At 34.8% G+C, this 16,137-nt stretch overlaps 1 protein-coding gene across 1 annotated transcript in view; it reads right to left on the bottom strand.

Moving 5' to 3' along the window:
* Window positions 1-426: 426 nt before the first annotated feature.
* Window positions 427-16,137, bottom strand: part of LOC111512969 (juvenile hormone esterase) — a 34,460-nt gene continuing 18,749 nt past the window's right edge. Inside the window, exons 8-11 of the mRNA XM_074178066.1 lie at window positions 7,511-7,671; window positions 4,164-4,296; window positions 1,151-1,292; window positions 427-668 (exon numbers count right to left, since the gene is read on the bottom strand). Of these exons, the coding sequence (XP_074034167.1) occupies window positions 488-668; window positions 1,151-1,292; window positions 4,164-4,296; window positions 7,511-7,671 (617 nt within the window). The 3' untranslated portion in view covers window positions 427-487. The remainder of the gene's footprint in view (window positions 669-1,150; window positions 1,293-4,163; window positions 4,297-7,510; window positions 7,672-16,137) is intronic.

Here is a 16,137-nt window from a genome sequence, read left to right as displayed (position 1 = left end):
GAATGATAGCCTTCTGTATTTGACCCCTTTTCGGACGATATCCACCTCGCTTGGAGCTGAAAACTCCACGACAGATGGTATTTTGCTCTGATAGTCAAGAAGAACTACCGTACTCGTCAATACCGAAAAAGTGCCCTTCGTGTTGATAAATCACGCTCTGGGCTGCGTTATGTGATGGATATAAGTTGAGACCACATATGCTGGCTAAAAATGCATCAGGATCTCAAACGCCTCGTCGCATTTCCTTCACCTTGTGTCAAGGACATCTTTAACCATCACGTGACTGCGGGAAATTAAGGTATTGAAGAAACGATACTGGCGAACCCTTCAGTTTTGGACCTCAGCCCTAGATTAGATAAATCATAGTTCCGATTTCAATATTTGTGGATTTCTTTTTGCGATGTTGAGGTATGAAAAACAAATCAGTTCAAAATCAATATTTATTCAATTTCCGAATAATAAAAATGATTATGGTTTATATCATATTTCAGTAATAAATGAACGGTGGTTCCATATATTTGTCAAAAATTGCCATCTGCTCATTACACTGCCTTGGGTTCTTCTTTAGTTCCAATGTGTCATTTATGTTGAGATAAAGGAGGCTCTCTCCATTAGTTGTAGGCCATGTGATATTCTCCAGAAGAGTATCTTTTTCGGGTGTTGGATTTCTGAAAAAAAAGTTGACCTCATGAGCGTCGAGATTTCAGTTCTGACAGATTACGGATTAGAATGCAAATGATCATTCTGGTCTCATTTTGATTATCTATATGTAATATGGTTCCAGAAGAAGAAAATATCTTTTTAACTTGATGACGTTAATTTTGTCGGTAGAATTATCACGTTTCTGTTGTGCGAAATATTGTTGGATTGCTTTGATTGAGTTGAGCATATACTTTTTATTATAGATATGTCATGGAACACATCGATGCTGTGTGGAATTGATGACTGACGACATGCCCGAAGAAGCCATCGTATGGCGAAACACGTGTTGAGTTTTTGTAAAACTATTTAGTGAAAATCTTATAGTAATTCATTTTTCCATAATGGATGATATATAAATCGGAAATGAAGTTTGTCACTCACAATAAAATCTGTATCTAATATAAATCGATAAAAATTGCAATAAAGTTTGTTGTAAACTACTACTCACTGATATTTCACGAAGTTGGTGATCAATTTGACGTATCGGTGCAGTGTTAGTTGGTCTTTCTCAGGAAATTTGTTCAGGTCGAAATTGTTGCCTACTTCCCATAAATAGTGTAAATCTCCACCGTGCTGTACTCGTCCAGTTCCTAGAAAAACAAATTGAGGATGAAATTTTGTCGATGTGAACAACCACATTCGAACGACCATATACATATTCAAATAATACTTCATGTTATATTTGTACAGAATAGTGTAACTATTATACTAAATCTACTCACGAAAAAAATATTGTCAATATAAAAAGCAACAAAAACTTTTTTGAATATAATATATCAGAGAGACTCTCGACTCAAACATTTTTTTTTGGAAATAACACCAATGAAGTAGATTGTGAACATTTCTACTCAAAAGTTGAAGGAATCATTTTCGTCTGTCTGTCTGTTCTGTGTAAAATCTATTTTTTCGTTAACCAGCTGTCGCTCCCCTACGAACGACAACTCTCAAAAATCGAAACTTGTGCGAGCTAAGAACTTACGAAGTATTACTTATTAACGAAGTGATTCCTAACACGGGTTGGACGATACCAAGTGAAAATCCATCTTCCAGCCTGGGGCTTGAACCACTGACTAACACGTCGGTTGATTTGAGTGAGTGAACAAAGCACCCACGTCGAACCGACCGGCCGTCCGTCTGAAATAGTTGTTGATTTTTCCTCCCTTGGATCCAAACCAGAAATGAACAGACCATTAGAAAAACCACATTTAGTGCTGGTCTCTATAATATTTCAGATACTTTAATAAATCAATGGCAGTCAATACTCGCTCCTCTTTCGCCAATATTGATGGATGCATCCCTGAATGAGGAAAAATTGTCCCTATCATGAAAGAACTACACGATAGTAGCTATTTTTGAAAATGCAGACAAGTTGGATCCTTCAAACCATCGTCAAATTAGCTCTATGTGCCTCTTCTGCCAATTCATGAAGAGAAACTATTAATTTTTTTCTCAAAGACTGGAGTACAAAAAAACTGCAACATGGATTTCTCCGTGGTCAATCCACCATTCCAGATTTTTTACACTGTGTCAACTATTGGTCTCCTGAACTTGATGTGGAGGAACACACACTGAAAAAATAGTGAATTTGGACATTTTTTCCGCAAAAAATGATGGAGGACTGAGTGAGAAATAGTGAGGGAACGATTCCTAATAAAACTATGGTGCGAGTCTTCCACTTGAATAGCATACCAATTGCTTCATCAATCATTGCTTTTGAGAAGTGCTCTTTTCCCAAGGACAAAACATGAGCACTCTAAGAGCAGTGACTGTGCGAAAGTAGCGATTCACGTTGGAGTTGAATTGCTGGTGATAATTTTTTTTGGAAAAACGTTCTCGGGAAGTGCATTTCACACAAACGCAGTTCTCCAAATAGAAGAATTCTTGAACAGTGATATTTGAGGTATACTGAGTTGAACCTCAAAACGATGAGCAGCCACAAACCTTCGTTTTTTCTGATATGTACCGCTCTTGAACATTCCCGTGAAAGTATCTATGGAAGAGAGACAAATTTTCAACCTACCTTCGATGTGCCAGACTATCAAGGTGGCAAGTGATGTTCGTGTCTCCAAACGGGCGAATGGCTCTTTTCTAGATGCAATCCAGCAGCTTCAAGGTATGCTTAGTTTCATAACGCATCAAAAGTTGCTGAGGTGTGTGCAGTTTTCTGTTGGTCCCCAACAAACTTATCAAAGCAGAAAGCCAAATAGTCTGTCGAGACATTATTATATCCGGTTCGGAAACATTCATCTTTTTGAAGAGAAGCGATACCTGGGTTTTCGTGGCATTGAATTGAACCTGGTTACTTTCACTCCGATTCAAAATTACCTCTACATCCTCATTACCTCCTGCTGCCGGGACTATGTGCATCCGCAACCGATATCCTGAATCCAAATGGAATGAGGAGAGAAGTGTGCTGTTGTCAGCAGAGCAACATATTAGACTCTTGGTTTTTTCCATAAAGTCATTGATATACAAAGAAAGGAGGATTGGACACGATATGGATCCCTAAGGAACACCAGCGTTGATAGTGAAAGTATTTAAAAGAATAGCCATAAAACCTAATTTTTTAATTAGTACGAATATTACTAATATACGAATATGTCATGGATTCTAATAGATAATCATGAAAAATCCTTTGTTAGAATGTAGAGGGTTTTTACTTAGAGACAAAAAGTGTGTTTTTATACTGTAACCTCAGTGAACATGAATTTCCACAAAAATAAACAAGTCGTCAATCAAAGAAGTGAAATAAAAGAAGTTTTTCTTAGAGAATGGGAAATATTCCAGTGACGGCAGGAAGAACCATATGATCTTGACTATTGCATTAGTGTCTCAAAATATCCAGGAGAAAGAATTGAAAACATATGGAACAAAAAATATTAACTTTCATTTTGATGGTGGTCCTCAAACCACTATTTTTGGCATAGATTCTAATGAATAGAAACATATTTGATCAGACTGGTCTTTTTCCATCTAATTTCACCAATATTTTCCATTGTATTGCAAGCAAGCAGCAAAGTCTTCATTCCAGATGTTTCGTTTCTAGGTTGAATCAACCATCAATTTGGAATAGGCGTAACTTCTCAACTCTCTATGAAATTTTCATGTCACTAAATTATTACTCTCTAAGTGGTTTCAGTATGATCGGTTGTTAGAACTCCATAATTTTAATTGAAAATCTAAAGCTAAGTGATAAAATTCAAAATAGCAAGAATTGTCACATTTTTCAACATGCAAGATCAGTAACAGCATAGTCAGATATTACAAACAATATAATTTCATTACTTTATAATGATCAACTTGGTTAACTCAGTTTCGAAAATCGAGAAAAATATCTTACAAGGCTCAATCATACTTTTATCTTCTTCTTCTAATGGAAATGTCAATATCCGTCGAAAAATTCAACTTGAGATAACTCCGTCCAGTGCTATGATTTGCTTCCAGACTACTTTTTTATTTACCTGAAATGTTGATTTTGGGTCCTTCTCCTATCTCACCATCGTACGAAAATTTGTAGAAATAAGTTGGTACTTTATGTGACATCAGTTTGGCATGTTCACACATATGTATATTCATCTGATTGTCACTAGTCCACTGAAAAAATTCAAAACAAACCTTATTGTTTGCATACAGCCAAGATATCGATGCAAATTTTAATATAGTTGATTCAAAAATGGTGCGAAAAATTCAAAACTATCTAAATTATATCTACCACTGATGAGCTTCTTTCAAAAATCTATAAGTTTGCCATAGACAAAGCGAGATAAGATTATAAATTAGTTATTCGAAATCTATAACATTTCATTAACGCTAATATTCTCCTCAATGAACAGGTATAGCTTAGAAAAGATCAGTACTTCCCAGCATAAAAGGCAGACTTTTTTATACTGGGAAATTTCACCCGAATTTTATCATTTTACGGTCAGATAATTATTATCAACAAACGACAAAAATTTTTTGTTCTGTATCTATGTAGTTCGAAATATTTATCATACATACACCCCATATTCGAACATTTTTGTATGTTCATGAGTGAAGGGTTAAGAAGAGTTCGACGACAAAATTCTGTTTTCTCAAATAGGCCCATTCTCGTTCCACAAGATTCCAATCGCCTGCGATTGGATTGTGGAACACCCACCTCGTCGTAGGTGTGAAGTGTATAAGAGTCAGACGAACGACCAAAATATTTGTACGAGTGTGGTCTGAGAAGTTTCCGACCTCAACATGAAGATAGCAGCACTCGTATATAAAAGCTAGTGGAGTTCGTTGTTCATCTGTTGACAGTTACTCACCAAAGTTTCAGCCATTTTGGACGCGCAGTTGTTATGTAATAGATTGGAGATGAAGAGATAGCAGAGGTTTTGAACATGTCAAAACAATGGGTTTGTCACATAGTATATCAACACATTCAGGCATGAGAAAGCTGGGTGCCGCTTTTTTACATCAGACCAAAAATGTGTTCGAATAAACATTTCCAACGCTCTTTTGGCGCAATTTTGGGCCCAATTGGTTACTGTAAATGAAACTTGAATACACCATCATACACCCGATACAAAAATTCAGTCCAGACAGTGGACTGTTGAGGAAGAACTGGCTCTAAACTAAGCAAAAACTGTTTTTTCGCCCAGGAAAGTCATGAAGTTATTTCATTCGATTATCCTCAATAAGAGAAAACCATTTCTGGAGCATATCACGCATCATTATTTGACAAGCTGAAGGCAGAAATTGCGAAAAAACGGTCACATTTGCAGAAGAAGAACGCATCGTCTCATACCTCACCGGTTGCCATGGCGAATATCAACGAATCACGGGTTGAACTGCTTGGTTATCCGCCTTACTCAGCCCCATGCAACTTCTTTCTGTTTCCTTATCCAAAAATTACGCTCGGAGAACACAGAGTTTCGTCAACAATTATTTTGTAGTGAAAAACGCCGGGTACCTACTATTCGGATGGGTTACAGAGACGGTAGCATCGCTGGGAGCAGTATGTAAAGTCAAAAAAAGACTATATTGAAAAAAAATCTGGAAAACTGTCTTGTATCTTTGTTAGGTCGAAACTTATCAGACCAACCTGATATAAGTGAGTAACGGTTCCCTCTGCAAGATCATGATCCATGCCGCAATTCTCACAATTATCTACAGTATTTGTTTGAAAATGTTTAAAAATGTTTCATTGTGAATTTCACTAGTTTGGACTTTCATTGTGTAACAGATACAATATGATTTGAAATCTAAGAATAAATAAAATTGAAAATTAAAATGAATAGCTGAAAATAACAATGAAATTAATCAATGAACCGTGAAATAATCTGTTTAATAAAAATCTGTTTTTCCGTCAATCAGCTATCGCCCCCATACGAACGACACCTCCAGAAGTTGAGAAACTTGTGCGAGTTAAGGACTAACGAGGTCTTACCTTTCAACGTGTGATTTCTAATATAACAATAAAATAAAAATAAAAAATTGTTCGTATCCACGATCGTCTTCGGGTGATGACTGAACTATCCTTTCGAGAGATGATTATTCGAAAATTTTCTCTACGTTAGCTTGACTGAATACGTCGTTAGACAAGAAATATGTAGCTTCTTTGAACCTCCTCCCAAACCAGTGTTCCTCCTTGTGAATGATCTCAGCTTGCGTTCACTTGATGTAATTTTGATGAGTCTAAACATGCTCTGCCTTCCCCGATTTGGTGGTTTTCTCTCAATGTAATTTTATTTCACGGTTTATTGCCTGATATGATTGTTATTCTTGATATTCATTTTAATCATCTTTTTTGGTTTTTCAGAGACTTCATATCATATTATACCATATTGGACATTGCATTTCATTTCTCTACAGTTTTCTCGTATACTCTTGTTTATGTTGGCAAATTGGAAAGTATAAATAACCTCTACCCCCACCTCTGCTTGAATAATAATTTTTCTGAAAATTCATGAGGATTGAACCTAAGAACAGTCAGTTAACTATGAAAACATTTTAAAAGCAGTTGTTAACCAAAACGTCCATCATTCCATAAATTGGTGGATGTAGCCGTTACTACTTGGTGAGAAATCATAATAAGGAAAAGAGAATTGTCTTACGGCGAAACATCGATGTCTACCAGTAAGGATGACAGTGTTCCATGTAAGTGCAATTTGTTGCAATTCATTTATAGTAGAACTCCTGTGGATGATATCTGAATTTCATTCCATAACGAATGTTTGAAATACAAACTGAGTAGAGAAAAGTATCTTCTGTATAATTCATTATTCATGTAAAAGTATTTGTTTCGGTAGATTTTTTTTCTTTCGTGTAATTCAATGTTTATATGAAAGTAGCTGTTTCAGGAGGGCTTTTTTCCAGTTTGTGTCTGAAAGTTGCTTCTTTGCATGATCTACACATCCATGTATAGAATTACTTATTTTCAAATTGATTACTTCCTTCCTTTCTTTGAAAGATTCCCACATATTTTTGTATCAAGATGGAGTAGTAGAAAGTCAAAAACTTTCTTTCTCTAAAATTATGACTCCTAAAAATATAACCCCTTCAATTCAGAATTGAAAACTTTCTATGTTTTTTACCACTTTTATTTGTAACTAACGTTACTGCAGTTTCGTCCTATAAGGACATTTTTAAAGTATAAGTTAGAAAATGTTCTTATAGGACGAAACTGTGTTAGTTACAAATAAAAGTGGTAAAAATATAGGAAGTTTTAAATTCTCTTTTCTTCATTCCATCATTTTAGTTGTCATTGGGAAGATAAGTTGATTTCAATTTTCAACATTTGCCACGCTATGAGAAATACTATGTATATTAAATAACTTACTCTGACATAGGCAGCGGTATCATGTTCGAAAGAAGTGTTCGTATATAATCCTTTGATCAGTTCTCCAGCTTTAGTTCTATTTTCAGGAGATGTATTGATTCCAAGTGGTACAAGTTGTGCTGGATTGTTATCGAGTGCTATCCGTGAGCTCACATTCGAATCTGGAGTGAAATATATCAATGAATCATTGACATCAATGAAGAAATTTAAAACTAATTAAGTCTGAATGAATGAATTATTCATGCAGTACATAATTTATTATTACGTTATGTACTGAAATAACAATTTTGATCCATGGACATATTTTTCTTCTTTGACATGTTCAAATAATAAGGTGAATGTTCAAATTTCGCAGGCTACACACATTCGATTAGCGACTTTTTTACATTTTTATGTTGATACAGTCGTCTCGAATATATTTTCACAGTTTTAGCTATTGAGCATGTTTAGTTTATTGGTGAAGGCATAACAGATGCGTTTTGCGTGTCAGACAATATCCTGCTACCCACAACTACCTAAACTTTATTCGTTGATTAAATTACACAAATATAACCACCCGATTAAACCTGTAGTTTCACAATTATTCATAACTACACGAATTTCAAATCAAAATTCAGTTTGAGGAAAACATACCATTTGATCAAAGAAATTCAAGATGTTACATTCCCCCGGATAGTGTCAAATTGATTTCATTCGCTGTAATCTGTTTCCCAGTATTCCTCCAAATGAAACGATTACTTTTGTTTAGAAATATTGGAGGAAATGTCTAATCCGGTAGTGAGAAAGAAAATATAAGTGTGTTCGTCACAAAATTACTTTCAATTCAATGAAACTTTTTACTCGTTCTGCAAAGGTCTCATAATGGGAAACCCACTCAGTGATATCCTGGTATGATTCACAGAAACGAACAGACAGTTGACTAACTTCTTGAATTTCATTAATTTCCTCCACCCTTCTATCACATTTACAATGGAGATAGAAAAGGACGACTCTATACATTTTTTTGGCTTGAAAATAACAAAACTTAACGACAAACATGATTTTTCAATTTATCGTAAACCGGCACATACAAATATTATCATTCTCAATTTCTCCACCCACCCGTATCAGCACAAAGTAGCAGCTTTCAAGAGTATGATCCACAGACTGATAAATGTGCCCTTGTCAGAGGCGAATTTCAATAAAGAATTGAACACAATAAAACAAATAGCCGTCAACAATGATTACGATATTATATATTCTTTATTATCAAAAAAGTTATACAGTCAAGCTTTGAAAGAAGTTTACCCACTTCGAAGAGAAGAGAATAAAAGTTATAGAACCCTAACCCACTGAGGCGAACCCATTACAAATATTTCAGGTTTTCTGTATAGCCAAGGTATAAATATTCCTTTCAAAATCAACAACAACTTAGGCATACACATTACCCTTCCGGTAGTCGCGCCAATTTTTTGTTCAAGAGTAGTCGCCCCGGTCTCACAGACCAGGTGGGGTTCAACAGTAGGAAATGATTTTTGTGATTTTTTTTTTCTGGTAGAACATGATATAGTAAAAAATAAATCTTTTCTGTCAAAAAAAATTATTAAAACTTCATTAATTGAAATATAACGGTTTGAAAAAATACACACAAAAAAAACATACTAACAAATATAATTCTATAAAAAACAAACAGACAATTATAACTGGGTGAAAAACTGAAAAATGGCAACTCAATGTTTTCTAAACGAAAATTTCGGAGATAGACACTATTATTGTGCTTCACTGCAATTGGGGCACACACAGGTAATATCCTCTAAACATAAATATGTATTGCATTCATAACAAGAAAATTTGGTTTTTCTATTTTTTTTTCACCCACAGAGGGTACATCTACCAGGGGGTAGCAGTCTTCCTGGAAGTTCTCTATCTTCTGTATTAGTAAATTCCATCAGTCTTAGCTTCAATGTCTTCGGAACATTCGTAAGAGTTGCTCTCCTTTGCAACTGAGGATGTCGTCGTCGCGAACCACTTTCATTGGGATTGTTAGCTTTGTATATAATTTGACAATTTATTCCTGCAACATTCAACATGTTGTAGAATATCACCATGGGCCATCTTTTACTGTTGCGTGAGCAATCGTATGAAGCACACAACTTGTCGACTACGTCGACACCTCGTTTTGTCTTATTATATGTACTGACAATTACCGGTTTACATTTCTCACCAGTATCAGCATCAATATCGTCATGATGATGCATACTGGATGTTAATAAAACATGTTTTCCGTTCTTCGGTATATATGAAACGATTGTTAAATCCTCGGTGAAGCCAAACATACTTGTGTGGATGGGTCGTTTAGTAGGTCTTGAAAATTCAATGAGCAGTTCAGTTTTATTTTTTCTCATTGTTCCAATTACAGTTTTTTTGTAATCCCGGAATAACTTTTGCACCAAAGGAATAGACGTAAACCAGTTGTCCATCGTCAGGTTAATGCGTGAACCAGAAAGATGTTTACACATTCTCAAAACCAAGTCATAGGTTTTGTTAGAAAGTTTATATGGACCTTCAGGTTGGGATCCCACGTAGACTTCCATGTTTGAAGTGTAAAAGACTTTTGCGTCACAAACTGCTAAGATCTTCAGTCCATATTTGTTAGGCTTTGAAGGAATGTACTGGCGAAATGAACATTTTCCTTTAAATGCTGGAAGCATCTCATCAATGGTGACATAGGCCGAATGATTATAACCATTTTGACAATTATTTACAAATTGATCGAATATTGAACGAATGGGAGCTAGTTTATCAAATTTTGTTCGATCTGAGCGTGTTTCTTTATCATCAAAACTTATGCAACGTACAAGAAATCGAAACCTCTGCAAACTCATTGTAAGGAAAAACATTTCTAAGCCATATCCATCTCTTTTCAAAAGATCCTCGGCATTTGAGCGATTGGAGTGACCAAGACCAGATAAATATGAGAATCCTATAAAAGCCCGGATTTCAATTTTATCCGTTTGATTAGCATCTGTCTCTTGTAAAATTTGCTTGGATAGACAATATGTATTTATTCGTACTTTCAACAATAATTCCAATTATCGTGTCATCGAAGAAATAATTCCATATCTTCTCAGCAGTTTTTAAACACTTGGTTGCCTGTGTTGGGTCTGGTAAGCGGAGTATTATGTTATCCTGCCTTGTTCTAAGAGTTTTTGGCCGATGAGGATACTTTTTCCAATGCGTGGTACCATTCTTACCTACACCTTCTTCCGTATCTGAAATTTCCTGTTCAGAATCACTTTCATGAATTACAAGTTCCTCATTGTCCTCTTCCTCTTCATCGGATTCATCTTCAAAAACAGTTTTTTCACTATCACTATCATCTAGTCCTACATCATTCAAAAGTTTTTGTAAATATGCTTGCTCCTTTTCATAGTGCGCCATCACTAAAATTTAACATTTTTCTAAAATAGTAATCAAATAACGAAAATATCTAGAAAATTACCTTTTAACAAAGTTGTACCTGCACTGGTCGCGCCGGTCTGTGACACCCGAAATCGCTATAACTTGACACACTGTCACACAGCAACTGCCAAAAGTCGACTGAACTTCGATAGTAATGATAGATGAAGGTACAAGGTCGTTCAGCCAAATTCGATATGCAACTTAGTGTTTACGTCATAAAAAGGGATAGCTCGGTCTCATAGATAGTGGCGCGACTACCGGAAGGTTAAGAATAACAAAGATGAAAGTTCAGTTTCAGAAAAATCGGAAGTGTATGAATTATCATGTGGGTCATGTTCGATATCTTATATAGGATAAACTGGAGGAACGTTCAAAGCATGCATAACACAAATATAGTTTTCAGAATGGAAAAATTAATTCCACATATGCCACTCATTTAATCACAGAGGAACATGAGTTCAACCATGAATACAAGCCCCTCCATTTCCAGAACAAAGGTTCGAAACGTAACCTGTTGGAGAGTATGGAAATAAACAAATTCGAAAAGTCTCAATATCTTATGAACCATCAAACTAAATTGAATAATTCGCCATTATTGAATCTGTTCATTTCCAGGTAAAAATAGTTGGGTATGTTTACGGTACTTTCGAAAAATGTGTACTTATGATGCACTGTTTGAAACCTTTGGTGTAGTAATAAATATTACTGGAGTTTTTTCCCAACACCAAATCGTTATTTTTAACACCTCGACACGTGTTTCGATCACCAAGTAATCATCTTCAAAGAGGAAAATTAAATTAAAACGCGAAGCTAACACCAGAAGGATGCTATATAGATATCCCATTCAGGTAAACCATCCAGGGTGTATGGGTGGTACGCCTGGTGTTGGGAAAAAACTCCAGTAATATTCGAAAAATCTATTGATATTGTTATTAAATTCATACTTGACCTTCTCAGATAGATTTATTCATTAGAAATCAGGTAAACGAGTATTATTTTAATTTTTTTTTTATCAAATTTCGTGTGGAAAATGTTGACAAAAAAATGTTTACAACTGGTACAAACTTCTCATAGAAGGTCAAAAAGATGTAAATGACGACGCTGGTCTTGGAAGACCCAGCACGTCAACAACCGATGAATATATTGAAGAAGTGAAGAAAATTGTTATGGAAAACATTGATTCACTATTAAAAAAGTTGCTTATGCCATACAATTTTTTCGGAAATTTTGGACACAAAGCGTGACGTCATCGGCGATCCAGATTTGCTTGAGAGGGCCATAACAAATGAAATCTGACCGATGTCCAATCGTCCCAATGAAAGAGCCCAAGGGGCTGAGACCAAAAAAAAGGATGTCAAGTTTGATCAGATATGAAAGTTTTGCTCACTGATTTTTTCGATTACCATGACTAAGTGCATCAGGAGTGAGTACTACATGATCTTAAGGTCGATAAGGTGTATCATCTTGAGGTAATGCGCCGCTTTTTAGAATCAATACGAAAAAAAAAGTCCGGTATTATGAAAAAACAATTCATGGCTTCTGCATCACGATTATGCACCTGCTCATTCGTCATTGCTTGTTTGGAATTTTTTGGCAAATCACAAGACCGTAATCATGCCTAAGTAACCGTGTGCACCACATTTGACACCTACGAGTTTCTTCTGTTGAAGTGGAAGGACGCCGTTTCGCAACGATTGAGGAGATAAAAACCGAATCGCTGTGGGAGCTCAAGGACATATCAATGAATAATAGTTCAAAAAACTGAAAATACACGCTTTTATTACAACACAAATTGAAAAATAAAAAATAATTCGAAACTGATTTGAGATTGTGTTCAACATTTATGTCCTAAGGAGTGAAGTAACTAATGACTTTTAATGAGTCTGAAATCAGAATAAATATATTTGAAAAAAAAATTGTTGTAAAAAAGCGTAAGATGCTTTGCAGTATATTTTCATTATGGCTCCAATCTAGCAACAAGCGCATAACCAAATATTCATAACAACGGATATTTTGAGGTTGCTGTCGATATCGAAGGAGAATTTGACAATGCACTACCTGAATCTATAGGATCATCTCTGCCTATGAAAGGTATAGAGTCGACCATAACTGGGTGGATCCTATACGGGGACACCTAATGCATCATAATGTACAAGATAAAAATCGTAATACACAGAAATTGACTCCATCATAACGTCAAACAATAGAAATCGCAATTGATCATATAGTACAAGATAGAAACGTACAGCGGCATAATGTACAGTTTCATAACGTAATCCATCATAATATACTACATCATAACGTACTCCGTCATAACGCTAACGCATCATAATATTATTCGATCATAAACAGAATGCATCATAAACACAATGCATCATAAACACAATGCATCATAAACACTATGCATCATAACAGCAACGCATCATAACATTAAACGATCATATTCGTAATCGATAGAAATCGTAACGCATCATAACGTACTCCATCATAACGTAAAACATCATAACGTAAAGTATCATAACGTACTTTGTCATAATCCTATAGTCCATGCGCTTGCTTATACTATGTGGGAATAATGGGAGAAGTTGAAGTTTTGAACTCATTGAAGATCTAAGAAGAGCCCTATGATACTGAAGAAGTTCGAATATGATGAAGTACTTGAATTTATTATTTCATTGTTCCTAATTTTTCATTATTCTGCATAATAATGTTGAGTGGAATTTTGAGACAGTTGGCTGCCTTGAAGACCCATTTACACTATTAAACTAATTGCGAACGAGTTGGCCATTCGCCATCGGCCCTTACTATTGGTTGATTCGATCTGTGTTTTTTAAACTTCAAAACTATTTAAAGATTATTATCATGAATATATTCTAAATCGATTTATTTGCCTCTATTTTGTCTCTGAAGCTTTCAAATTGTTGATATGGCTGTAGAATGTCATGAAAGTGAGTAAAGGTAGTGCTAAATTATTTTGTGTAAACAAAATTATTGAAATACCAAGTTATAAAATTGATAATATACCTTTGGATTCTGTAAAAAGTGGGACTTTGTTGCTGTCAAGGTTCCAAAATCAAGAACCACGATATGTGCATAAGGTTCGTGATTTCATCACATTGAGACAATACTTTAAATCTACCCAATTATAATCAAAACCAAACCAAAACAGTAATTGAAAAAAAAGTATGTAAGTGAGTGCACTATAATCCTGAAATCTATAGAGTATGCTTTCAATTTAGTGATTTGCATTTGATTTGGACTCAACTGATGTTAAATATATTTCAGATACCTTCAGAAAACATGTTGGTATATATATATATAGATATATATATATATATATATATATATATATATATATATATATATATATATATATATATATGCACACTCCTAGAAAGCTACTGTGTTAGCGAAACATGTGATATTTTTCAAATAAAGTTTGTAGAGATCAAATCCTGAGGTGTAGTTTATGAAATGACTATGGATATATTATGGAGTTTCAATTGAGAAGATTAATAATCCTCTTAGGATAAAGAGTGTAGGTATTGATTCGTCCATCTTTCAATGTTGCAGGATTCGTCTATCATTGCAAATATGGAGCAGTAGAAGGCTTTCAGTGCTCCATTTGATAATAATTTTTCACATCCACTACCTGTACCTGCGTAAAGCAATGTTCAACGAGGAGCTTATCAGCCTAACTTCACATTGACTTACAAGAGATCATCTGTCAATACTTTAATCTGACATATGCCTGAATCGCCAGAATTTCTGAGAAATTTAGATTTTTCTAGAGACCAGTGTTACTAATTTTCCTATGTATAACTTTGATGTAAGTAAATCTGCTGATTTCGAAAAATTTATTGAATTTGATTAGGGGTTTTGTAGTATCAATATTTGCTTGGAATACTACAATAAAATTTGTTGAGAAAATCATTGATGTGAAGAAGGAAAGTGTTGGTAACCTATTATAGCCAAAACTAAGAAATGGCATGTATATATTCTCAATTTTCGTACACAATTGAAGCGATAGAGGTTTTCCATGAGGAATGTGGGTCGGCAACTTGGACGAAACTCTCCCATTGGAAAGCGGCTTGTACGACGCAATATAGCCCTCTACTGTCTAGCGACCATAACGATACTTTGGCTGCAAAGCATCTTGACAGCTTTGATTTTTCGATTTTTATTGAAAAATAATAGTTTATCTGCTCAAAAATGTTGAAAACAAGTAAATGATGGCGTGTGTGGCGTTAACGGATTTTGTGTGTTTTTAATGATAGAAGAGAACCAAAGCTGTCAAGAAGCTCTGCAGCCAAAGTATCATTGTGGTCGCTAGACGCTAGTTATATTGTCGCATGGCAATATGACAACAGTGAATATAGTCAATTTGTTAGGTTGAAATAATAGTTGAACTTCTGTAGAGTAAAAGTAAAGTGGGTAATATAATCCTTACTATTGAAACGTGTGGCATTTTTCTTAAAATAAAAGTATAAAAGATTAGAAGGAGTTAATTTCCATTTCCATGATTTGTGAAAAGTCAATAGGTTCTTACTGATGTATAGGTTTTGTTAATAATACTAGGACAGGCTGGGGTTTACCAGAAAACGTAAAATTTGTGTATGAAGTATTATTTTTTCATAGAATTCCTGATGATGAAACTAAATATCAAGAATGACTTTTTTATAATATTACAAATATCAGAATTACTCTTGTACAAACTCAAAAGACAAGGTGAAAATAGTGTTGGCCATACCATATATTGTACATTTTCCTTCGTCCATTTCAAGCAAAGTACATGCTTGAAATGGACATGTACATGTACATGGAAATTCTATAGATTCCTGATGCAAATAAGGTTCTAATTTCAATAAAATATGACATGACATTTGTGGAAAATGCTGTTATCCTCGAACAAGTACATATAAAATACCATCTGGAAAATATGTGTTTCTGCGTATATCCTTATTTTATCATACCCACGAAATGTCCCGACCTGGAGTTGCCATGAAAAACCTCTACCGCTTCAATTGTCCTAATTTTTATATAATTGTCTATACAAATAGAAAATATATACATAACATATATTAGTTTTGGTCATAATTGATCAGATAGAATTTAGTTTTTTTCTGTTTGTTCTGTTGGTTGCATAAACTGCTAGGCTTGTTACCAAAACTAGATGTTCGTTCAAT

The sequence above is a fragment of the Leptinotarsa decemlineata genome, unplaced genomic scaffold (genome assembly GCF_025532065.1).
Source record: "Leptinotarsa decemlineata unplaced genomic scaffold, Ldec_3_MD MMD2_P_RNA_scaffold_14, whole genome shotgun sequence".
In the NCBI taxonomy this organism is placed as follows: domain Eukaryota; kingdom Metazoa; phylum Arthropoda; class Insecta; order Coleoptera; family Chrysomelidae; genus Leptinotarsa; species Leptinotarsa decemlineata.
This window is presented reverse-complemented; position numbering and strand designations above follow the sequence as displayed.